Raw genomic sequence first — 25,978 nt, forward strand, 5'->3', positions numbered from 1 at the left:
AATGAAATAATAATGCAATACTTCCCAGGTATAGGGAGAGACACAGACCTTCAGATCCAGGAAGCTCAACGATCCCCAAACAGTATCAATTCAAAAAGATCTTCTCCAAGACACCTTATAGTCAAACTGGCAAAGCTCAGAGACAATGAGAGAATCCCAAGAGCAGCAAGAGAAAGCATCAAACTATTTATAAGGGAGCTCCCATCAGACTAACAGCAGACTTTTCAACTGAAACCGTACAGGCAAGAAGAAAATGGGATGACATATTTGAAATAATAAAAGAAAAAACTGCCAGCCAAGAATACTATACCTGGCAAGGCTATACTTCAGAAATGAGGGAAAAATAATGCATCTCCCAGACAAAAGCTGTGGGAGTTCATCACAACATGACCATTCCTACAAGAAATTCTCATGGGAATCCTACATCTGGAATCTGAAAAACAATAATCACTACCATGAATACACAAGTAAGAATGAAACCCACTAGTAAAACATAAATGCAAGTGAGAAAGACAAAAGAAACTAAATCTTACTACCTCAAAAAAACCCCAAAAAACCACAAACATTGAAGACCTATAATCAAAGGAGAACAAAGGAACAAATGATACTCAAAACATCTAATCAAAAAGCTATAAAATGCCAGGAAAAAGACAATACCTATCAATATCAACCTTAAATATAAATGGATTAAACTCCCCACTCAGGAGACACAGACTGATGGACTGGATCAAAAAATCAAGACCCAGCTCTATGCTTTCTTAAAGAGACTCATCTCACCAGTAAATACCCACACAGACTAAAAGGGAAAGGATGGAAAAAGATATACCACACAAATGGAAACCCAAAATGAGCAGGAGTAGCTATTCTTATATTGGACGAAATAGACTTTAAACCAAAAACCATAAAAAGAGAGAAAGAAGGCCACTATATAGTGATAAAGAGTTCAATCCAGCAAGAAGAAAACAATCATAAATATATATGCATCCAACACTGGAGCACTCAGATAAATAAAGCAAATACTACTAGACCTAAAGAGAGAGATCCCAATACAATAATAGTGGGAGATCTGAACATCCCCCTGTTATCATTAGACTGATCATTCAGGCAACAAATCAGCAGAGAAATACAGGATTTAAACTACACTTTAGACCAATTGGACCTGGCACATATCTACAGAACATTTCATCCAGCAACTACAGAACATACATTCTTCTAGTCAGCACACAACATTCTCCAAGATAGACCACATGTTAGGTTACAAATCAAATCTCAGTAACTTTTAAAAAATTGAAATCATCTCAATAATCTTTTCAGACCACAATGGATTAAAACTAGAAATTAATAACAAGATTAAAACTAGAAATTAATTCAGTAACTTTTTAAAAATTGAAATCATCTCAATAATCTTTTCAGACCACAATGGATTAAAACTAGAAATTAATAACAAGCAAAACTCAGGACTCTATACAAATACATGGAAATTAAACAACAGGCTCCTGAATGGCCTATAGGTTCAAGAAGAAATTAAACAGGAAATCAAAAAATTACTAGTAAACAATGAAAATAAAGACACGTCATATCAAACCTGTGGGATACGCAAAAGCAGACCTAACAGGGAAGTTCATCACAATAAACGCTTACATCAAAAGAATAGAAAGATTTCAAGTAAACAACCTAATGCTATACTTCAAAGAACTAGAAAAACAAGAACAATCCAATCCCAAATTTAGCAGACAGAAAGAAATAATTAAGATTAGAGCAGAGCTAAATAATATAGAGACCTCCCCAAAAAATACAAAAAAATCAAAGAAGCAAACAATTGGTTTTTTGAGAAGATAAACAAAATACTCAAACCTTTAGGTTAACAAAAATTAAAGAAGAGAGAAGATTCAAATAACAAAAATCAGAAATGAAAAAGGAGACATTAAAACTGATTACACAGTTTTAATGATTACACAGAAATACAAAAAATTATTAGAGGCTATGACAAACAAGTACACACCAACAATTTTGAAAACCTGGAGGAAATGGATACATTTCTAGACACATACAAACTACTAAAACAGAACCAAGAAGAAATAGAAAACCTGAACAGACCAATAACAAGCAGTGAGATTGAAGGTAGTAATCAGCAATCTCCCAAAAAAGAAAAACCCAGGAGTGGATGGCTTTACTGCTGAATTCTACTAAACCTTTAAAGAGGAATTAATACCAATTCTTTTTAAACTATTCCAAAAGTGAAACAGAGGTCATGCTCCCAAACTCATTCTGTGAGGCCAGCATCACCTTGATATCAGAGGCAGAAAAAGATACAACAAAAAAGAACTACAGACCAATAGCTCTGGTGAACATACATGCAAAAATCCTCAATAAAATACTAGCAATCAGAATACAGCAACACTTAAAAATACGTATACACCATGAGCAAGTGGGATTCATCCCAGAAATGCGAGGATGATTCAACATACACAAGTCAATAAATGTGATACATCATATCAAAAAAATCAAGGACAAACACTATATGATTATCTCAGTAGGTGCAGAAAAAGCATTTGACAAAATTCAACATCCCTTCATGATAAAAACTCTCAACAAATTAGGTATAGAAGGAAAATATCTCAACAAGGGAAAAGCCATCTATGACATGCCCACCACCTATATCATCCTGAATGGGGAAAAACCGAAGGCTTTTCCTTTAAGAACAGGAACAAGACAAGGATGCCCATTCTCACCACTCCTATGTAACATAGTACTGGAGGTACTAGCTAGAGCAATCAGGCAAGAGAAAGAAATAAAGAGCATCCATATTGGAAAAGATGAAGTTAAACTGTCCCAATTTGCAGATGACATGATCCTATATTTAGAAAAACCTAAAGACTTTATTAAAAAACTGTTAGAGCTGGGTAATAATTTCGGTAATATTGCAGGATACAAATTCAATGCCCCCAAATCAGTTGCATTTATATTCTGCAAAAATGCACTAACAGAAAGAAAAATGAAAAAGGTAAGCCCGCTTAACAATAGTCAACAACAACAACAAAATACCTAGGAATCGATTTAAAACCAAGGAGGTGAAAGATTTCTATGATGAGAACTACAAACCACTATTGAAAGAAATTAAAGAAGACACAAAAAGATGGAAAGATATTCCATGCTCTTGGATGGAATTAATTGGTTGGAAGAATTAATATTGTAAAAATGTCCATACTACCCAAAGCAGTGTATAGATTCAATGCAGTCCCCATCAAAATACCAATGACATTCTAATGCTGGAGGCATAACAATGCCTGACTTCAAATGATACTACAATGCTATTGTAACCAAAACAGCATGGTAATGGCATAAAAATAGACACTCAGACCAGTGGAACAGAATAGAGAACCCAGAAATCAACCCACAGACTTACAGGCAACTGATATTTGACAAAGACAACAAAAACATACATTCAGGAAAAGACTGCCTCTTCAATAACTGGTGTTGGGAAAATTGGATATCCATATGCAGAAGAATTAAACTAGACCTGCACCTCTCACCATATAACACAATCAGCTCAAAATGGATTAAAGACTGAAGTTTAAGACCTGAAATTATAAAACTACTAAGGGAAAATATAGGGGAAACACTTCAGGAACTAGGACTGGGCACAGACTTTATGAACAGAAGCACAAAAGCACAAGCAACAAAAGAAAAATGAATGGGTCTATATCAAACTTAAAAGCTTCTGCACAGCAAAGGAAACAATCAACAGTGTGAAATGGCAATCTACAGAGTGGGAGAAAATATTTACAAACTATACATCCAACAATGGATTAGTATCCAGAATATGCAAGAAACTCAAACAATTACACAGTAAAAAAACAAATAACCCATTTAAAAAATGGGCAAAGGCATGGACCCGAGGCATAGAGAAAGGGACCAGATCCCCCTCCTACCACCAGGCACCCCGCACCAGTGCCTCAGGGCCCACCCAGGGACCTGGAGTATGGAACCTGGGACCGGAGCCCCCGTCCCACAACCAGGCACCCCATGCCAGCACTTCAGGGCCCACCCGGGGATTCGGGGCATGGAGAAGGGGACTGGGCTCCCCCTCCCACAACCAGGCACACTGTGCCAGTGCCTTGGGACCCACTCAGTGACCCAGGGCATGGAACTGGGGATCAGACACTCTCCACTACCAGGCACACTGTCAGCACCACAGAGCAGGCCAAAAACATCTCCTCCATGTGGGTGGCCCACCATAGCTGCCACGATAACCATGGCTGCTGTGAAGATGGCTAGATGCCACAACCACCATGCAGATGGTCCACAAGCCACTGGAGTGAGTTGACACAGGAGAGTCACCAGCAGAGATAAAGAAAGGAGGAGGATGTCTGTCTCCACAGAGCCCATTTCATAGTGACGGAAGAGACATCTGCTCTATAATAGTATTGGGGGACCTGATCATGCCTCTCAGCATTGGACAGATCATTTGGGCAGCAAATCAATAGAATAACCATTATTCTTTCAGAGGGAGAGAAGAAATCTAGGGTAATTAGAGGGGGGAGGGGGTAGAGAAAGAGGGATGAGGAGGGATTGGACAAGGGGCATAAAGAATAATTATAATTTGTAACAGTATATATACTAGTAATATTGATTTGATCAACATATCTCAATGTTGAAACCCAAAAATATGTATAATCAATTTTGATTCAATAAAAATTAAAATTTAAAAAAATAGAAAAATAAAAAAATTAAAATAAATAAAAATAAAAAATGAGTAAAGTATCTGAATAGACATTTTTCTAAGGAAGACATATGAATGGCCAACAGGCACTTTAAAAAGTGATCAACATCCCTAATCATCAGGGAAATGCAAATTAAAACCACATTGAGATATCACCTCAACCCAGTTAGGCTTGCTATCATCAGAAAGATGGAGAATCATAGATGCTGGCAAGGATGTGTAGAGAGCATAATGCTCCTACACTGTTGGTGGGACTGTAAATTAGTACAACCACTATGGAAAACAGTATGGAGGCTTCTCAAACAAGTACAGATAGATCTACCATATGATCCAGCAATCCCACTACTAGGTATATACCCAAAGGAATGGAAATCATCATGTCGAAGGGATACCTGCACTCCCATATTCATCACAACTCTATATACAATAACCTAAGTATAGAACCAATGTAAATATCCATCAATGGACGACTGGATAAGAAAAATGTGGTGTATATATATATATATATATATACACACACACACACACACTCCATGGAATACTACTCTGCTATAAAAAAGAATGAAATTCTGCCATTTACAGCAGCGTGGATGAGCTTGGAGAAAATTATGTTGAGTGAAGTAAGCCAGGCATAGAGGGAAAAATACCACATGTCCTCACTCATAAGTGGGAGCTAAGAGAGAAGGAAGGAAGGAAAGAAAGACCACAGTGGTGTGTTGGACTTGCAGAGGGAGAATGCAGACCTAGTGGCGACGATCAGCTTTGTACTCCATGAATATGCATAACCAATAAAATTAACAACAACAAAAAAAGAATACAGATTTGTTGAGTGAGTTAGATAAAAATCCAAAATATCACCTTGGTTAGAAGAGTGTCTAAACGGGAAAAAAGTACACATCATTCCAAATGACAGACCTTAAATGTGTTTTCTCCCTTAGGCAATCCTGGAGAACAGCCTTCCCTCTGAAATAGCTAGCAAGATCAACCTTGTGGACCTAGCAGGCAGGTAATTAGGATTCCAAAGCCTATGGGAATTACTCCCTTCACAGTGATCTTGTTCTTGCCCATTTTACAGGCAATAAGTTTGTTCCATTCTTTTTCACATTTCAGTCATGTGAGAAAATTACAAAAGAAACAAACCCTTTAAATGCTATGTAAAGAAGTTAGTTTTCCTGAGGTTAAAAAGTTTCTCTACATCAGGGAGTCTCTATCTTAGCTGTCCATTAAAATCTCCTAGGGAATTTTTAAAACTCCCAGTGCCTGCACCTCAGACCAAGTAAATCAGATATCGTAGGGTTGGGGAGGAGCTGGGGAAGGAGAGTGCAGGCATCTGTGTACTTGTATTTTTAAAGCTGTCCAGGTGATTCCAGTGTGTAGCTAGGACTGAAAATGACTCTGTGAAGGTGACTGAGTTAGCACATCTTTTTTCTTTGACTTAATACTAATTTTTTGCAGCTCTAAATACATCACTAAAAAAAAAAAGTTTTAAAAATATTGTGAGGTTGGGTGGAAGATACTGCTTTTTAAGTATTAGAAGGAAGCATGAATTGTAGTTATATATATATGTATATATATACAGAAAGAAGAAAGACTTGGGGATAATGTGATCACAAAAAAGTATAAGATGAAATAAGGCAAATTTTCTTAATTGAAATCTGCTAAATAATTAATATGGTACAGTGTTCCTTTAAGAACTATGCATTGTCTGAAGGAAACTATATCAGCCAATTGTAAGTGTGAATTATTAATATTTCTCACTTAAAGAAATTTGAGATAGTTAACAGTTAATGACACAGATACCAAAAAGCCATGAATATGTGAATTTAAAACAATAAAGATAGAAGGAAAGTGAATATACCAAAAAGCTAAGCTAATATCATTACTGTACATGAGCATTACATGTAGCTTAAAGTGCTCTGACAGCCACAATAAAAATAAAAGTTAATGAATTATTTGATTTTTATTACCTGAGAAGGCAAAGAAGACCAGTTCATTGTAAGATGGTAACAGTTTTTCTGGAACTGAATTCTAAAGGGCATTTATTATGTGACTTTTTTACAATGTGATATACAACATAACGGATAATATCTTACAGCAGAATTATAAGGAGAATGTCTCGTTTGCTTTTGTTTTTGTTTTCATTGACTGTGTTTTAGTGAAAGAGCAGATCCCAGTTACTGTAAAGACCGGATTACTGAAGGAGCCAATATCAACAAGTCCCTTGTGACTTTGGGAATTGTCATCTCCACCTTAGGTATTTTGCTGACAGACTGGATTATCAGAGTGGGAGGGAGACTTTGGAAAATAAGCTCAGACTTTCATTTTGTTGAAATGGGGTAGACACTTCCAAGTTTCTTTTTGATAAGGGTATTTTCTGGTTTGGAGCATGAAAATATGATATTTGTCTTTAATTTTAGAGTATAATATGACCATTATCCCAGAACTATCATTTCAAAAAGAGGGGAGACTAAAATAATGTGTGACTCAAACATTCCATGGCATGGATCCAAAGTCTAATTCAGGGCTCAAATTCAGGGTTTTTATCATATCAAAACCCTTATGATATGCAGAAAGGGATTAGGAAGTGTGATACTTAAGCATGTTCTTCAACTATTGTTTTTATTCATTTGCTTCATAATTTCTTCTTCCACTTTTATTTTTTGTCTTTTAAGCCCAGAACTCCCAAGTATTCAGCAGCTGCCAGAGCCTCAACAGTTCAGCTAGCAATGGTGGTGACAGTAGAATCCCTAGCTCTCCTTTTGGGACCAGCAGTGGTGGGGGACCCTCGCGGAGGCAGTCTTACATCCCATACCGAGACTCTGTGTTGACCTGGCTGCTGAAGGACAGCCTTGGAGGCAACTCCAAAACCATCATGGTTGCCAGTGAGTGGGATGCTAGAGCTGGTTCTGTGTCAAGACAAGTACTGGACTCAGAGAAAGGTCCATGACCACCCAGGTTCCTCATTTCATTAAGGGTCTCATACAACATGGGCAGTAGTAGCAAGGCAAGTGACTAAGGGCTGGGCTGGAAGAGCTTGGCATGTTTTTTTAACTTTCTTCTTCTACCTCAGCTGTGTCACCTGCACACACTAGCTACAGTGAGACCATGAGCACGCTGAGATATGCATCCAGTGCCAAAAACATCATCAACAAGCCACGAGTAAATGAGGTGAGACCTTCGGTGAAAGTCCTGGTCTGGTATGGTTTACAAAAAGTTCTTATTTTTTTCTCTCACTGATTTCTTTCCTTCGTACTCACCCCAACTTTCCAGACTTGTTCTTCAAAGGATGAGGGAGTGAAATTCTTTCTTCTAATGTCATATTCTTCTCTCAGATCTGTACTGCCTTCATTCAGAACCTTTTATGAATAATTTATTTTAGGTATTTCTCTAAGGCCATTCCTCTTAAGATGCTGGCGCGCCATTGCTTTTCTTTAAAAGGCTATTTTTTTTTTCCCTTTTTTTTTGTGACCAGTAACGGGATCGCAACCCTCAGTGTCGTGCCCGCACCGTGCTCAACCAGTGAGCAGACCGGTCTCTATATGGGATCCAAACCCTCGGCGGGAGTGCCGCCGAGCTCCCAAGCGCCGCACTCTACCGAGTGTGCCACCAGGCTGGCCCTAAAAAGGCTATTTAAAAGTTTCTTTGTTTACTGCTTTTATTTTGAATTAATATTGATTTATGCCTGTGTTTGTTTGTTTATTTGTTTTTCTATGCAAATTACAGTGTCTTGTCTGCTTTGGATTAAAAGGAGAGTATAAATAATTTATTGGTTTTGAAAGCTGAATAATCATGAGAATATTCCAAATGTTCCTTATCTCCTTTGCAGTTTCAGTGAAAAGCTCCAGAGCAAGGATCATAGCTGGTGACCAGACACATATAGCCCATATAGAAACTATTTTAAAAGGCAGTGTATTTAGGCAAGTGTTAAGTTTAGTCACAATACAGGAAGATTAGCACCTACTACCTATACATGCTCTGGTATTTGTGTTACCTACTTGACTTTCTGCTGTGGAGCAGTGATTCTCAAACTTTAGTGTGTATAAGAATCACTTGGAGGGTTTGTTAAAACATAGCTAGGCCCAGTCCTGAAGAGTTTCTGATTGAGTAGGTCTGGAGTGGGACCAAAATTTGCATTTCTCACACGTTCTTGGGTGAATTTTATGCTGCTGGTCCTAGGACTACAGTTTGAGAATGACTGCCTGCTCTAGAAGTTACCCCAAAGGACCAATCGACTTCTTCCAAGCTGATTGCATATAGCATTTCATAGCTGGTTGGGACCTGATATCAATTAGTGGTGATAGTTCTCTGTGTTTCAGGATGCAAATGTAAAGTTGATCCGAGAACTCAAAGAAGAGATTGAAAGACTGAAAGCCATGCTGCTGAGCTTTGAACTGGTATGCAGGCAATCAGAACTTTTCTGTGCTTATGTGAGGTTCTCCTACTGATTCCCTTTTCTTCTGCATAGAACCTGAGCCCTGCTGCATTCCATGTTCTCAATGGATACTCATGGAGCAGAGGCAGGAGGGGGATTACTCTGATTTCTCTGTGTCACTTCAGACAGAGTGGGCATCCTCGCTATATCATGTCTTGTTCAAAGGACATTTGCCTGAATGGCCCTTTCTCTGTGTATGGGCAAATATTGGGAATGGGACCATCCAGAAAAATTTCTTTGAATTCTTCCTTCCTTCCTTTTTTTTTTTTTTCTTTGCTGGCTGGTACAGGAATTGAACTCCAGACCTTGGTCTTATAAAATAAGCACCATGCTCTAACCAACTGAGCTAATTGGCTAACTTGAATTCTCCTTTGTACAAATATGAGCCCAAATACTTAGCCTCCTGATTTATTTCTAATTTTAATGATAAAATCTTCCCTTTATTTGCACCTATCTTTCTTCACAAGTGTAAGGGTGGGACCTACGTGAAGTTCAGAACAAGGAAAAAATAGTAAAGCACATCTCTCTCTCTGTTTGTACAGAGGAACTTTAGTTCATTGAATAATGAAAAGGATGAAAATCTGAAGGAGCTGGTTCTTCAAAATGAATTGAAGGTGGGTGTATTGGTGAATGCAGTTGTGCTTTATATCACCCTAGGAGCTTTCTCCATTATTCCTGGGCTAGGGCTGATCCCTTGGCAGGGTAGAGAGGGTCTATCTAATTTAAAGACAATTTTTGTTTCCATTGAGCCTTGAATGGGGGATGTGTTTGCCTTAGGGATGTGCAAATGGCTTTCTGACTTTCTGTTTTGTTCCCTCAGGGGTTCTTGATAATTCCCTTTGGATAGTGAGAGTAGCCTAGAAAAACAGGATTATTTTCTAGTCAGTAAATCAATCAATCAACATGTATTCATTGCTTGAGCACCAAATAGGTGCTCAGCGTAATGCTACAAGAGATATAAAGAAGTCTCTGCCCTCAAGTAGCTTGCAGTCTAGTTGGAAACAGATTTTAGAGAACGATGTGTTAGGTCAGCTATATGATTAAGATGAAAAGAGTTTAGGGAAAGAAGAAATCATTATGGCTTGGAATTTTTGGAATAGGCATCATGTGTTGTAACTGGAAGTCAGAGAACTGACCTTGACCTAGACCATGATTTAGGGTTGTTAGATAAGGAGAAGGGATAGGGCATTTTGGGTGAGGGAGGGATTACATAAGCAAAGCCATGGAACTGGGAGAAAGAAGCAGTGTCAGAGGCCATGTGGAAGCACACTACGAGGAAGATGAAGCTGGCTAGATAGGTGTTCATGGTAGAGAGTAGTGAAGGTAAGGTTAGGGCCAGTTTAGAAGGTGTGAACTTGATATAAACAGGATTGACAGCTTCTTGAATCAGATTGGTGACATAATAAAGGAGTGTCTTGGAGAAATTAATATGACAGTTGTATGTAGGATAAATTGAAATGAGGGAAGACTGGAAGCTGAGAGGCCAACCAGGAAAGAGAATGTTATGGTAACCCAGTAAGGGCGAGGACAAGACATTTTGGAAAAGTAAAATAAATGCTGATTTCCAGAGATATTTAAAAGGAAGAAATGGTAGGCATTCTTTTGGTGACAGGTTAGGCATTCTTCCTTCTCACAGGCTATTTAGGTTAGATTTAGATCCTAAAAACAAATGTCCCAATTTTCAATATTCTGTTGTATGATCCTTCTATGTTATGAAAGTATCCTGGCCATGTCAACATTTTGTTACACTAACTAAACTTGCCAGGACTACATCACACATCCAGAAGTTGCACAGAAGTTTTTTGTTTAGCCATATATTCTGATTTTGGGTTCAGTAAATATCATCCCTCTATAATGAGAGATGAAGTAGAAAAGCCAAAATCATTCCAAGATTATTTGCACTTTTACACTATGTAGGCCAGCCAACCTGGACTTGAATCTGCCACTTGCTGGCAGTATGACCTTAGACAGTGTAGGAATGGGTGATGCAAGAGGCCAGAGGGGTCACCATTCTGGGTCGGCTGAACTGTAAGCCAGAGCGTCCTGCTGCTCACCATTGCCAGAGGTCCTGATCCAACCCAGCCCCTTACAGTTACCCTGTAGTTTCACTGGTTTTCAAACTTCAACTCAGTGATTATAACTTAATGTTTCTAGGGTATATAAAATACTTGTTCCTGGGCCGGCCCGGTGGCACACTGGAGAGTGCGCCGCTTGGGAGCGCTGCGGCGCTCCCGCCGAGGGTTCGGATCCCATGTGGAGACCGGTTCCCGCTCACTGGTTGAGCGCGGTGTGGACGCAACACCGAGGGTTGCGATCCCGTTGCTGCTCCCCGGTACGGGCGCAACACCGAGGATTGCGATCCCGTTACCGGTCAGTAAAAAAAAAGACAAAAAAAAGGAAAAAAAAAAAATACTTGTTCCTAAACTTGGTATAATTTTTTTTTCTTAAGTATTCCCTTTATGAGAGCAGTACTTACCTGAATCCAGTTTTTTTCCTGAGCTTCCTCAGTTCTTCATTCCCAGGATAAGCTTCTTGCCTTAGGCATTAGTTTCCACCAAGAGAAGAAAAAGGACCCTATGTTCAGCACTGTTTGTTCAAGTCCCTCAGGTGGTCTTAGCTTAAGGCCTCTAAGCCTCTGTATATTTATTTTTATAACTCTTTTCCTGATACATAGTAAGCACTCGGTATTTTATTATTATTGTTGTTATTTTATTATTACATGGTCTTCCAGACTGTTTCTATATAGACTTAATTTGACCTGATGAGGTTCCTGTCAGTGCTTCATAGGTCTTGGAACTATGTGCAAGCTTATATTAGAACTCAAGGTACTGTACTTTGAAAAAGAAGTGTTAGGTCATAAAAGGATTCCCAAATATGGATCACATAGAAATTGGATGGGGACAAGGAAGTTATAAGCATAGATGTCTTACTAATATCCCAATTAATTTTTAAAAAATAATTTAAAAAATAACATTTATGTTTTTTTCTAATTATAGAAACAATACATGTCCATTGAAGAAAACTTTAAAAATAACATTTATTGAGGGAGCTTCTGTTTATTAATGTAATACTTGCTTATTGAAGAAAACTTAGAAAACAGAGGGATCTTGCAGTTGGAGGAGGTGCAAGGGCCTCCATATGTGCAAGGGGCTTTGAATAGTAACAATGAGGATCATGAGAAAGTAATACCCTGGAAAAGCAGGTCAGGGTGACCTCTGACCTTTAGCCCACCCCTCATGCTGTGTGTCTCGGATTACCTCCTATACCTCTACAGATAGATCAACTGACTAAAGACTGGACGCAGAAGTGGAACGATTGGCAGGCCCTCATGGAGCATTACAGTGTGGACATCAACAGGAAGAGGGCCGGTGTGGTCATTGACTCCAGCCTGCCACACCTCATGGTCTTGGAGGACGATCTGCTCAGCACGGGGGTTGTGCTATATCACCTCAAGGTGAGGAGGCTGGCGCACTCCCTTTCTTCCCGAGCCACTGGCCCCAGAGGTCAAGGAGGGAAAAGCAGCAGCCATGTTTCTGTGAATTGAGACAGATACCACACAGCTACCTTCATGTTTGCGCTGAGGAAACTGGTCTGGTTGATAAATTGTGATCTGTTTTTCTTTTATATGAATAGGACAGAAGACTGGAATTCAGAGCTATCGTTTGTTTTCCAACTGCTGCTTCTGTTGCTCTTGTAACTTACTTTTGTTTGTTGTGCCTTAATTTCGTCATTTAAACTTTGTCATAAATCTATTGTCAGTGAATGCTTGATCTATGTTTCTAGACTGTGTTGTGTTCCGTTGTGCTGTTTGCACATGTTTTCACCAACTTCCAAATTTAATTTTATAGCGTCTTGATATCCAGGGGTTTAAGTCCTCCAGTGTTGATCTTTACGATTATGTTAGTTACCCTTATCTTTTTTATTTTTATTTATTTATTTATTATTTTATTTTTTTTTAAAGATGACCGGTAAGGGGATCTTAACCCTTGACTTGGTGTTGTCAGCACCACGCTCACCCAGTGAGCTAACCGGCCATCCCTATATGGGATCCGAACCCGGGGCCTTGGTGTTATCAGCACCACACTCTCCCGAGTGAGCCACAGGCCGGCCCTAAAAGTACTTTTAATTTCCTCATTTTAAAGTAAGGATATGCCTTTCCTGGCTTCCTGAAGCACAAGGATGCAGTCATGGAGAGTGAAATCCTAAACTCAGGATACTGTCAGTGCTCCTAACCTCTACAAATATAGGCTGCTGAAAGATGGCTTTTAGAGATTAAAGGGGGAATTCAAAAGATTTGAAAGTTTTCTTCTCATACTTCCCCACTTCATTCAAACCCCACATCAACAAAAAAATGCACCTCCCACTTCTTCATCACTACACTTACCTGGAAAAGCAGAGAGGAGGGAGAGAGAAAGCTTAAAGGAAGTTTTAAGCATGAAGGAGGGTCCAAAGAGCTGAGTGTGGTGGTGGTAGGGGGGACAACATGATCTATGTAAAAAAAAAAAAAAAAAATGGAGTGAAGTTAAGACTCTCTAAAGAGAACCTGTCTTGCCTGGCTTTGTCACCTGGAGGCCAGGTGCTCATTTCTAAATGAAGCAGTTTTGAGAGTTAGTGACCCATGGTAGATAGAGTCTTATATCCTGTCCTCATCAAATATGTCCTCTTGTGGGAGGACACTTCCTTCAGATGGCAAAACATACTTCATGTGGCCAAAATCCCTATTTCCAATTTGACTGAAATCCAGTTTCCAGTCTTGTAATTGTCCTCACATGACCTTTGAAAAGAACAAAGAAAGAGTTTATGGAGGATATGTAATGCTGCTGTGATCCCTGGAGAAATTAAGCTCCTAATGCTGCAGTGCATGTGGAAGTGAGATGTTAGCAAAGCTCAACTGTGTTCTTAGGATAAGCCCTTTGGGAAATTGTTAGACACTGAGCCTCTCAGATAGAAAGTTAAAGTAGCTTATTCTCTGGCACATTGGGCATAAATTATCTCAGAGAAAATGCCTCAGGCAGAAATGGCTGTTGACTTTTACCTTAACAGATATAAATACCAAAAGGCTATAGATCCTTCCTTTAGTCTGAACCACAGGAAGAGGTTGGGGGTCATGAAGAGACCAGATCAATTAAAATGGTCAATATTTGAGTATATTGTCTGATACATTGATTGGATATAAAGTGAGCAGATGAAGCTAGAAGTCAAGTAGCAGAGCTTAGGGTAGCAGCATAGGGTTAAAGGACATGATTGTTAGATTAACTCATAGAAATGGAGACAAGGGATGACCTCATCTGAATATAGAACTGCTGATTTTCATTGCTTAGTCAGAGCACAGTGAGGATTTTGCTCCCTCCTTGGTGCATTTCTCATGGACCTGGGTGATAAGGTTTTAGTCTCATTCGAATCCTGGCATTTCTGGCTTTTATGTACTTAATTTTTTTCATTTTTGTTTATTTGGATCCTGGTTTATGTAATAGTATAGCAGTAATGGCCCAAGACTCTCTGTATTTTTTTTTTTTTTTACTTTGGTAACTTGGTTATAGACCTAGAATTAGTCCCTTGCAATACCCTGAAAGCTATTTTCCCTTGTGTCACCTTAGAAAGCTCCTTGGGTAGCAAGAGGGCAGAGGGAAGGATGGGTACAGCACAGGTTACTGAGATCCTAGACTCTATCCTCATAATTGCCTTTGTGCAACTAACTCTCCCTGCATAAAGAGGCAGAAAGGGGTAGCAAACACAGATGCTAACTCAATCCTTGTTATCTGAGATGCCATCATCATTTTTGGTAGTTTCTGCCATGCAGATCTAGAAGTTGTGATGTGTTGTGGCCTTTATCCTTCTGGGACAAATGTATATCATCAGGGTTGTCCCTGAACTCACATAAAAGGTTTTGACTCCTTTCCTTTGAACTGCTCTCTAATTCTGTTTGACAGTGTTTGTGATGGCTAGCATCTATTGACTTGCGTGATCCTCAGTGGCTGAGCAGGAAAGGCTGGGCTCTGTCTGTGTGTGCAGGAAGGAAGTATGGAGGGGGACACAGTGAGGCCAGAGCCCCTTTCATTACTTCCAGGATTCTTTCTTCTCACAGGCTATTTTGGGGGTACTGCAGGGACCTCCCTGCTGTGGTTGCTGACAGTGAAACCTAGTGGGGGACTCTGGTCACTTTGAAAACATCAGTTACTGGGGAGGTGCGTGGGTGAGGTTGGAAAAGCATGGGGAAAAGCATGGCCTTATGACCCACAGAGACCTGAATCTAGTCATAGCACTCCTGTTTAGGAGAGAGCTAAATTGTTCCTTGGGCAATTTATCCCCTATGACAATACCTATATTTTGGATTGTTAAAGGATTAAATAAGATGATGTCTATAAAGCACTCAGCATAATGTCTAGAACATGCTGAATGGTTATTCAGTAAATGATAAAAATATATTTAAAATTTACTATCTTTGTTGCCATGTTGCTGCCTTCCACAAACAGAGCTATGTGGTCATAAACAGATTTGCCATAATCCAAGGGCCAAAGGGCCTTATCTTCTACTAACCCAGTGATTCATTTATACTAACTCCAGTTTCCCTCTCCTCTCTTATACTCTCTTCCAGTTCTTTTTGATTCTAGAGGTGCTTTTCTCCTATTTGTGCTTTACCCTTCTTAGAATCTGGTGTCTATTAAACTTCATCTACGGACCAAGAAGGTAAAAATCCTGTGTTTGCATAAATCTTTATAAAACGCTTGTCTCTTTGAGACTTACTGGATAAAACTTGGACCATACTGACCTTTAGCCCCTTGAGGGTATACTATACTTGTGTGCCCACTTCCTCAGACTAGAGAATTTCTGACTAATGGGTGTGGCTATTCCCTAACTTCAGGCTACAAGACAGAAAGGAGTCTGTAAACACTTGTTGGACTTTGCAAATAGTTGGTGCTGCTTTGTCATATATTTTTTGCCTCTAGTCTTTCTCAGGGGCTTCCTCGAGTGAGCGGGCAGAGGGTCAGAACATCCTGGGTCAAAGTTGAGAAGTGGTACAGAAAAGGTTGGGATGGGAATGAGAAGACAGGGACAACACTAAAATATGGACTCTCCTTTGGGGGCAGGGCTGTGTCCCTTTTTATTTTCACTAAAATGGCTTTTTTTTCTCCCCTTCAGGAGGGAACAACAAAAATAGGAAGGATTGACTCAGACCAGGAACATGACATTGGTAAGTGACAGGGCATATGGGTCTGACATTTTGTGGCAGGTGTTTGTGCCTGAAAGGTTTCTTCAGAGGAATCTGATGATGATCTGAGAGGAAGGAAATCTTTGTGGTTTTTTTTGTTTTTTTTTTTCATTATTTTTATTTTGTCAATATACAATGTAGTTGATTATTATGTCCCATCACCGAAACCTCCCTCCCTCCTCCCTCTCCCCCCTCCCACCCAAGTGTGTCCCCTCCATTTGCTTGTTGTAAGATGAGAGGAAGGAAATCTTTGAAGTATTAAGGGTATGCTTCTCTTTCTGCTGCTAGGTTTTAGGTCTGGGACATGATAGGAGGAGATCTACCCAGTGGATGATTTTAGGTCTGGGTAGTTTCAGGTGGTGGCTCTTCTCGTCGTGATGTGAGATCTTCCAGATGTTGGATTCTGAGCTCATAGAAAGAATGGAGAGGGCATTTACCTGGACTTTTCCCCCATCCAAGTGACCACCACCTCTTCTGTAGTCCTGCAGGGTGAATGGATCGAGAGAGACCACTGCACTATCACCAGCACCTGTGGAGTAGTTGTTCTCCGGCCTGCCCAGGGGGCCCGCTGCACAGTTAATGGCCGGGAAGTCACTGCCTCCTGCCGTCTCACCCAAGGTAGGACTGTCTACAACCCTGTTTACACCAGCTCCAATCTCATGGGCCTGGAGAGCTCAGTGAAGCAGTCTTAAAGATAGACCACCCAGCCTCTGCACACAGAGATCTGAAGATTTCTTAATATGATCCTCTTCCCATAAACAGGCCCCAATTCCAGGGTCCCAGAGTGGAGAATGACTCTGAAATTTGTACCTGTATGTGTTAGCTCTGTGTCCTTGGGGAAGTCTCTGAGCCTCAATTTCCTCATCTGTAAAAATGAGGATAATAGGGTCATTGTGAGGATTGAATGAACCTTATGCATGCAAGGTTCTTAACAATGTGCTTGGTACTTAGTAATAATGACAGTGAGTGTTTACTATCACTACTATTATTAATCTATTTAAATTCTGTCTGTCCTTTGAGACTGTTAGAACCCTCTTCCATGAAGTTTTCTCTGAATACTCTACCTGGAATTCTTCTTGCTTTTTCTTGGCGTACTATAGCTCTTCCTGTTAATTTCATTAATTCAGTACATATGCTATGAGATACATAATTAATTCATATCAACTCAGTTAAATTATCAGTTTGTTGAGGGCATGACTTTGTCTCACAGAACAGTGCCCTGCACATAATATGTACTCAAGGGCTGGCTGCTTAGCTCAGTTGGTTAGAGTGCGGTGCTAATAACACCAAGGCCCAGGGTTTGATCCCTGTACTGGCCATCCGCCAAAACCAAAAAAAAATGTACTCAAAACATGTTCTATTGATTTAATTCTCATTTGTCCCTGTGCCCCAGGAGCTGTCATAATCCTGGGGAAAGCACAGAAGTTCCGGTTCAACCACCCAGCAGAGGCTGCTGTCCTGCGGCAGCGAAGGCAGGTTAGTACAGCTGTGTTTTCTTTTTCTTTGTTTTTTTTTTTTTTTTTTTTCATCTGACTATTTGGCCAGTTCGGGGATCTGAGCTCTTGACCTTATAACCTTATAACACCACATTCTAACCAACTGAGCAAACTGGCAAGCCCCCTGTGGCTGTGTTTTTTAGGTTGCTGCTGGGCTACCTATTTCTCCTTACTGGGGGAGAAACTTGAGTTTTGTCTGGTTCCTTTGGGCAGGGGTGATGACAGCAACCTCACTGTGCTTTCTTCCTTTGTTTTTTTTTTTTTTTTTTTTTTTTTTTTTTTTTTTCCATCTGACTATTTGGCCAGTTCGGGGATCTGAGCTCTTGACCTTATAACCTTATAACACCACATTCTAACCAACTGAGCAAACTGGCAAGCCCCCTGTGGCTGTGTTTTTTAGGTTGCTGCTGGGCTACCTATTTCTCCTTACTGGGGGAGAAACTTGAGTTTTGTCTGGTTCCTTTGGGCAGGGGTGATGACAGCAACCTCACTGTGCTTTCTTCCTTGTTCCAGGTTGGAGACAATGTTAGTGGCAGTGGCTCTTTGGAATGGCTGGACTTGGATGGAGATGTCATTGCCTCCTGGCAGAGTATTTGCCCTTTGCTTTGGAAGGAAAGGTGAGAAAGAGTTGCTCTACTGGGTTTTCTTCTTAGTCCATTACAACACGGAACAGGGAGGTGATTAGTGGAGCAGCCAAGGTCTAAATGAGGCCTGGTCTGAATTGACTTAGGCAAATGATATGAAGAGACCAAGCTAGTAGCTAAGTTTGTGGTTGGCAGGGAAGTGGTCTTGGCCCTTATTCATTTCCTTTGTAGTATTTCAACTTTCTTCATCACCGAGAGAGGTATATATCATTTGATGTTCCTATGGCCACTTTCCTCTGTTAACAAGATTTAACTGTGATGTGTTCGCAGATATCTTTGGTACTCCTTCTGAACTTACCTCCCTGTATAGCTGTTTAAATTCTGTGTGGACTCATAGTATAAGTCAGTTAGCTTCCAGAACTTATGGCTTCCCCTGAGTTTGTAAAGATAGTATGTGACCAAGAATCCTTTTTTAAATCATAACCAAGAATCCAGAAGTATGCATAGGAGGGGGCAGGGACTACAGGGACAATATGGAAATATCTTGGGGTTCTATTCTCTCATACCCACTTAACCTGTACCATGACTATGAGGCATTGGGATAGAGTTTTATATGTGATTGATGGCAACTACTTTTCTACTTCATAGTCATACTTCATCCATTTTTACATAGAATCCCCTTCCCAGATCTAGATGCCTTATGGGTTTAGTGCTGGGACTCCATCTGTTTCTATAAGCCAAAGTGACCTCTGCCTTAGAGATTTCCTGTAGAAAATTTCAGCGGGGAACTTACTGCCTGTGAAGTCACCGGTGTTGGGAGGCTGCCAAGCACCTTGAGCACAGGCTACTCAGTAGCGTTGGGATGGCCCTTGGTCCCTTCAGAGGGATCTAGCTGCTCTTTCCTCAGACCAGCAGCATTTGATGGTAGATGAAGGCAGTCTTGGGTCTGACCTCGCTAGTGAGGGATGTTGGATACAGGAGCAGAAGTGCTGTGATTCAGGGAGCATGAACAGCAGACAAATCCTCACAGGATGTCTGCTAAGGGTTGAAAGATGCTGCAACAGAGGTTTAAGGGAGAATGATCCTAGTGTCAAGTGACCGAGAGCTCTATGGGTGAAGTGTAAGTTGGGAGAGGTGTTACAGGGTGGAGAGTATCAAGGCCAGGGTGGTGGCAGGACTGAGGCTGGAGCTCTTGCTTTGTCAGATTGGACCTCCCTTTTTGTATTGAAGTCATGAAAAGAGTCTTTGTTTTAGTAAGGTTTCTGTTGGGAAGACAAATTGAAGATGTATTTATCCCAGAGTTCAGAGGTTAACAGAGAACAATGCTGCAACTTAAAAAGCTATGGATGTGGAAGATACATTGAAGTTGGACAAAACTAGTTCCTATCCTGGCCCTACTACATAAAGGCTATGTGACCTTAGGCAAGCCATCAAACCTCTGAGCCTGTTTTCTCACCTCTAAAGTGAGGATATTAGGGGCTGGTTGGTTAGTGCAATTGGTTAGAGCACAGCCTTGTAAAACCAAGGTCACGGATTTGGGTCCCCGTACCAGCCAACCGCCAAAAATAAATAAATAAATAAATAAATATAGTAATAGTAATAGTAATAATAATAATAAAGATATTGGTATCTCTTTCCCAGTGATCCCTGTGATAAGGATTGAAAGAGCGAGTCGAGTATATGTGCACATACTGAAACCCCACAGCCCCCACTGCAGGGAGGCTCTGGGGAGGAGCTGCCTGGGAAGGCTGCCTCCCTTTCTCTTTCCTGTCCTACCATCAACCCTGTTGACCCATCTACCCCAGAGTACGCTATGGTCTCCTCCTGCCCTTTTAAAGCCTTCTAGGGCTCTCTAGCCCCACAGTCACTGACATGACCTTTCAGTAACACTAAGAATGTACTCTTTTATTCAGAGAGGACAGAGAGGAATTTCAGAATCAAGGCTTCTCTCACCCACTGCCTCCACTATTCAGCACCAGCTCTAGGAGCCTGTGGGCTGGATTAGCCCTGCCCTGCTACCGTAGCAAGAGTCCGTGTGCCATTCCCTGGTGAAGATGGAGTGGTGTGGTGCTCAAGCCTGTGATTGGGTAAAGGGACCAGGTAGAGGAACCCATAAGAGTGGAGAAATATGCACTTGTCAGCTGGGCTCCCAGTCTGGATTTGTGGCTGTATCTCCACAAGAGTCTGTCCCTCTGCTCTTGGATGGGTTTGGCTCCAAAGCCTCCTCTTGTCCTAGGCTTGCTTTCTCTCATTTATCTCTCTGGAGGAGCATTCATGGAGAGCATACAAAGCCAGAGCTGACTCCAGAGCCAGGGGAAATTGGCCAATCTGCCCTCCTTTTCTCCTTGCAGCAGTGATCTGGACCAGAGAGGAATTTGTCCTTGAAAACTCTTGCCTGTGATCTTGGCATTTTCCCATTTGGAATTTTGGGGGCTTAACCTTAAGTGCCTAGAACCTGGGAGACACTGTCATTGCTGCTGCTGATGCTGCCACTGCTGCCTTAGTAAATAGATGCTGCTGCGTTCTGCAGAAGCTGCCAGCCTGAGGCAGCGGGGGAGGGCTGTAAGAGAGGAAGAGGGAAGGCACAAGCAGGTGAACAGGCAGCAGGTGGGAGATGGTGGAGCCACCAGTGATCCAGTGATGAAGGGCAGTCATCTGATAGAGACAGAGGTCCTTTGGCTGGCAGGTGAATAAAGACTTGCCTTGGTAATCTACCCAGACATGTAGCATAAGGTTGGTATTTTCTTTTTCACCTGCTTTCAGGGAACTTGACTGATGTGCTTTAGCAGAAGAGCCGTTCCGTCTGTCTGTGTGTGGCACATGGTGAATGCCCTATATCTATAGTGCTCACTCCAGACAGCCTCCCCTTGGAGGCTATGTTGCTGCTGTGAAGGAAACTGTATGATAGTTGCTTCTTTCCTACGGGAAGGGTAGAGGGCGCTCTCTTCTAGGGAGAAGCAAATTGTAAATCCGAGTGCTGGGAAGACAGCCAGAGAAGGAAACTGAGTAATCTCATGGGATTCAGAATAAATATTCTCCCTGCCTCTTGCATCTGGTGGTGGGTTTTTCTAGGACCCTCTGATGGGCTCACGTTTGTAAATTAGCCATTTCTGTGGTCAGACAAAATTTGGAATAATAGAGGTATGATACATATAAAAATATGTATGACATGTTTCCCATTAACTTTTTTCTATTTGTTTGGCATTAACTAGTTTTCTGTTCCAGTTACTATACCTAACCTTCTGCCTCACATATGACAAGAAGGTACCTTTCCTCTTTGGGTACCATCAACTGTGTGTATTTGGCCATTTGCCCAAAGCAGTCAGCACCAGTCTTCCCCTGAGCACATTCACTCAAGTATCTGGGCCTGTTTAGTCCTTGGATCCATTGCAGATTGACTCACCTCACAGCCTGCTCCCCAGGGAAGAGACCATGGTTGTGTCAGCTCTGATCTTCTGCCTGCCCCCCCAACCTCTGCGTCTATCTGTTCCACTCATCACTCATCCATCCTTCACTGTCCTCCTAAGGCTGAATTGCAAAATCTTAATTTCTTCTAAGTCAGGGGCAGCAAACTTTTTCTGGGAAGGGCCAGACAGTATTTTATGCTTTGTGGGTCATATGATCTCCTCTGCAACTACTCAACTTTGCCAGTGTGGCACAAAAGCGTCCTTAGACAATAGATAAATGAAGGGATGTGGCTGTATCCAATAAAACTTTACTTACAAAAACAGGCAGCAGATCATATTTGACCCACAGTCTGTAGTTTGTGGACCTCTGCTTTGATACACTCTTTGATTTCATTCTGCTTTACCATGTGGTAAATCTCCTAAAAAGAGTGAATTCCTTAGAGCACACTATTCATACTACCTGAGATCTGGTTCTAGTGTCAAACCAATAAGCAAGCCTCTTTAAGCCTTTGAGTCATGACATCCTTGGATTGGAGTGAGAGCTGAGAGCTGGGTGAAGAAGTCCTGATTCTGTCTTGTAAGCCTCTGGTGGAATCTGACTCTTCCCAGCCACTCCCCTCCTGTGCACCCTCAGGAGCGCCCATGCAGTTGGCTCCTTTAGAAATCTAAATAACACATCCCTTCATTTATCTATTGTCAACTACAATCTAGAATTCTTTGTAAACTTTTTTGGATGGGGGGCAACAGCTGGCTAGTACGGGGATCCAAACTCTTGACCTTGGTGTTATAACACCATGCTCTAACCAGCTGAGCTAACTGGCCCACTCCCTGTAAACTTTTCAAATACTACACATGCTATTAACTCATGAGTAATCTTATTTCATTTATATCCACACCCACTTTTCCCCACTCCTCCCCACCGGAGCTAAACAAATTTATGACATATTTCACCAGTAAATGCTTCAGTATATATCTCTGAAAGGTATGGTAGAGTCTTAAACTCTTGAGCCCTATTTCCTTCACTGGTAATAACCCTTGAGTGGAGACCAGCTCTCCTCTGGGCCTCCTACCACACACATGGGTGTGATGTGCATATAAATTCTTCCTCTCCTCTGGATTGGCTGCGTCTTACTACCCGATCACAGGGGAGTTCTGTTTTGGGAATGGAGGTGCAGTCGTAGGGGAGAGTTTCCATTCTTCGGTGTTTCAAGAGCATCTGCTCTACTTGGTATTTCCAGCAGGTTTTTAGCAGATGCTATTTTATTCTTTTTTTAAAAAAAGACAAGCCTGGGGCCGGCCCGGTGGTGCACTCAGTAGAGTGCAGTGCTTGGAAGTGTGGTGGCGCTCCCGCCGAGGGTTCAGATCCCATATAGAGACCGGTCCGCTCACTGGTTGAGCGCGGTGCGGGCGCGACACCAAGAGTTGTGATCCTGTTGCCGGTCACGAAAAAAGACAAAAAGGAAAAAAAAAAAAAAAAGACAAGCCTTCTTCATTGAGCTAAAATGTTTTTGTGGATTTTTTTTAAAACATCTGCTTTACTTTCCTGGTGATTTTACTTAACCAAAATGAATTTGTGTTTCTGCTAAACCCAGAACTCTAAGAATATGCTAGTTTGATGACTGTTCTCCCTCCTGCACTGTGACATCATGAGCTGCCTGTGACACCGTGCCTATTTGTCCCAAGTTGCCAGAAGTCCAAAGCCCTCTCTACCCTGCTGAATTCAGTGGCTCTCTCAGAGGGGCTTAGACAGCCACCAGTTTGTTCTGAGCTTGGTTTGCATTTCACCTTGAGTAACCCCAGGTCCTTCTTTGACAGGAGAGTGCTGGAAGAGCAGTGTGACCAGAACTACCAGCCACCGAGGGATGGAGAGATGTCCCAGAGGGCCCAGTTTCAGCAGCAGCAGTGCTATGTACAGGATTTGAGGCAACAGATCCTAGCAGGACAGATTAGAGCAGAGAAGGAACTGGATTTCGACCAGGCTTGCATTAGCCAGCAGATTAAAGACAGTAGGTGGCCACTATTTAAGATGTCTGTCTCACCTTCTAATTTCTTCATTTTCATACTTCCCTAGCCTTCTGTATTCTATCCTTTGTTTTCTTTGTGATATGTTGGAATCTTTGACATTAGGTGTTCTCTCCTTTCTTTTAGAGACCAGAGGCTCTTATGAAGGGGCTAGAAGCAAGAATAAGGAAGCTAACTTCCTTATTGTCCCTCAGAACAATGGGCTTCCTACTCACTTCTCCTCACTTGCACATTTATCCATGCTTTACTGCCTGCCCTAGCATGTGTCCACTGTTGTGCTGAGGCCTGAGGTGTCTTCATTCCGTTACCTTGTGGTAAGGGAGCCCCGCAGTCCTCATCCTGCCACACCGCCCTAACCAGCTTTTTCATTCCACACAGGTCCAGTGTGGCTGGAGGTGTCTGAGTTCAGGCAGCCACAGGTGGGGAGGGAGGTACTGACTTTATCTCTGGGTATTTTTGGTTCCCAGACCAGCAGTGCCTGCTCAGAGAAGAGACCTGGCTGGCCAGCTTGCAGCAGCAACAGAAGCATCAGCAAGGAGAAAACCATGTAGCAGAGAAAGAATTTGAGGTGTCTCTGGCGCCTGATGCTTGGCTTCAGACAGATCCTGAGACTCAACCATCCCCACTTGTCCGAAGTCAGAAGAGGATGGTGCAGCTGCAGCTCCTGCAGAAACATGCTATTAGGGCAGCAGAGAGGAAAATCCGGCGAAAAAAGATCTCATTCCAGCTGGAGAGGATCATCAAGAAGCAGAGGTTACTGGAGGCCCAGAAGACACTAGAGCAGCTCAGGGCATTGTGTTGGCTTCAGGATGATAGCACCCAGAAGCCCCCATACCAGGTTCCCAGCCCTGATGCCACACTCCCAGGGCCTCAATGTAAAAGCATGTCAACAAGTTGCAGTTCTTTGAGCCTCCGAAGGCTCTAGCACCCAGAAGCCCCCATACCAGGTTCCCAGCCCTGATGCCACACTCCCAGGGCCTCAATATAAAAGCATGTCAACAAGTTGCAGTTCTTTGAGCCTCCGAAGGCTCTGCCGCCAGCACTTCCCCCGGCTATACAGGTACAGCCAGTGGTTGTCACTTGGAAATACTTGTTTGAAGTTTACAACCCTGTTGCCCAGGCAGTGTTCTTTACTCCCTAGTGCTTTAGTTTCCTCAATCTGTGAAATAGAAAACACATGCTTACTCCTCTCTTCTTTATCACTTTTCCCACCTTCTGGCTATTCTTCTTTCTCTGTATATGTTTTCAGATTCAGTCTTCTCACTCACCCTCAGCATAGCAGCTCTTGCTTTGGTGATATCTTCTTTCTAAGGATCTTATCCTCATTTTTTCATCTGCTCTTTAGACCCTGCCTCTCTATATACATTTCCTTATATGTGCTACCACCACCTCAGTCATATCATTGCCTCAAACCATACTTCTTCATTCCCACATGCTGCCTCTCTCCCTGACCAGCCATGTTAGGTGAGCTTCCTGATCCCACCTCATCCAGGTGAGTGAGATGTCTTTTTGACTCCCAGATTCAAGGTGGGGTCTTCCTTGTTTCTTTTCTCCTTTATTCCTTATATGCAGTCAAAGGGAGTATATGTTATCTCCTAAACTTCTTGGAGTAGGGGCCTTTATCTTACACTTCTTTATATCTTCAGAGCTTAGCACAGGGCCTTGTACATGGGAGGTTCACAATTAATGTCTGTTGGTGTTATGTTTGCTCACCACTCTTGTTTTCAGAGTACTAGGTGGGTTTTTTTATTATGAAAAATTTGCAAACATTCACAAAGTTGACAGAACAGTATATATAATGCCCACATTCAGCAGTTGTCAAGATTTACCACATTTGCTTTATCTCCTGCCTTCCCATTTTCTGAAATTTTTTTTTTCCTTTTTGTCTTTTTTACTGACTGGTAACAGGATCGCAACCCTCGGTGTCGTGCCCGCACCAGGGACCGGCAACGGGATCGCAACCCTCGGTGTTGCGCCCACACCGCGCTCAACCAGTGAGCGGGAACCGGTCTCCACATGGGATCCGAACCCTCGGCGGGAGCGCCACCACGCTCCCAGGCGGCGCACTCTCCAGTGCGCCACCGGGCTGGCCCCCATTTTCTGA

At 41.8% G+C, this 25,978-nt stretch overlaps 1 protein-coding gene across 1 annotated transcript in view; it reads left to right on the top strand.

The window, feature by feature from the left end:
• The window catches only part of STARD9 (StAR-related lipid transfer (START) domain containing 9), a 119,017-nt gene that overhangs the window by 80,401 nt on the left and 12,638 nt on the right, over positions 1-25,978 (top strand). The window contains exons 10-23 of the mRNA XM_008585248.1: positions 5,662-5,729; positions 6,880-6,977; positions 7,396-7,605; positions 7,794-7,891; positions 9,040-9,117; positions 9,698-9,769; positions 12,430-12,609; positions 16,296-16,347; positions 16,846-16,983; positions 17,759-17,841; positions 18,375-18,478; positions 23,668-23,858; positions 24,342-24,792; positions 24,902-24,934. Of these exons, the coding sequence (XP_008583470.1) occupies positions 5,662-5,729; positions 6,880-6,977; positions 7,396-7,605; positions 7,794-7,891; positions 9,040-9,117; positions 9,698-9,769; positions 12,430-12,609; positions 16,296-16,347; positions 16,846-16,983; positions 17,759-17,841; positions 18,375-18,478; positions 23,668-23,858; positions 24,342-24,792; positions 24,902-24,934 (1,856 nt within the window). The remainder of the gene's footprint in view (positions 1-5,661; positions 5,730-6,879; positions 6,978-7,395; positions 7,606-7,793; positions 7,892-9,039; positions 9,118-9,697; positions 9,770-12,429; positions 12,610-16,295; positions 16,348-16,845; positions 16,984-17,758; positions 17,842-18,374; positions 18,479-23,667; positions 23,859-24,341; positions 24,793-24,901; positions 24,935-25,978) is intronic.

This window comes from Galeopterus variegatus, unplaced genomic scaffold (genome assembly GCF_000696425.1).
Source record: "Galeopterus variegatus unplaced genomic scaffold, G_variegatus-3.0.2 Scaffold3504, whole genome shotgun sequence".
Taxonomy (NCBI): domain Eukaryota; kingdom Metazoa; phylum Chordata; class Mammalia; order Dermoptera; family Cynocephalidae; genus Galeopterus; species Galeopterus variegatus.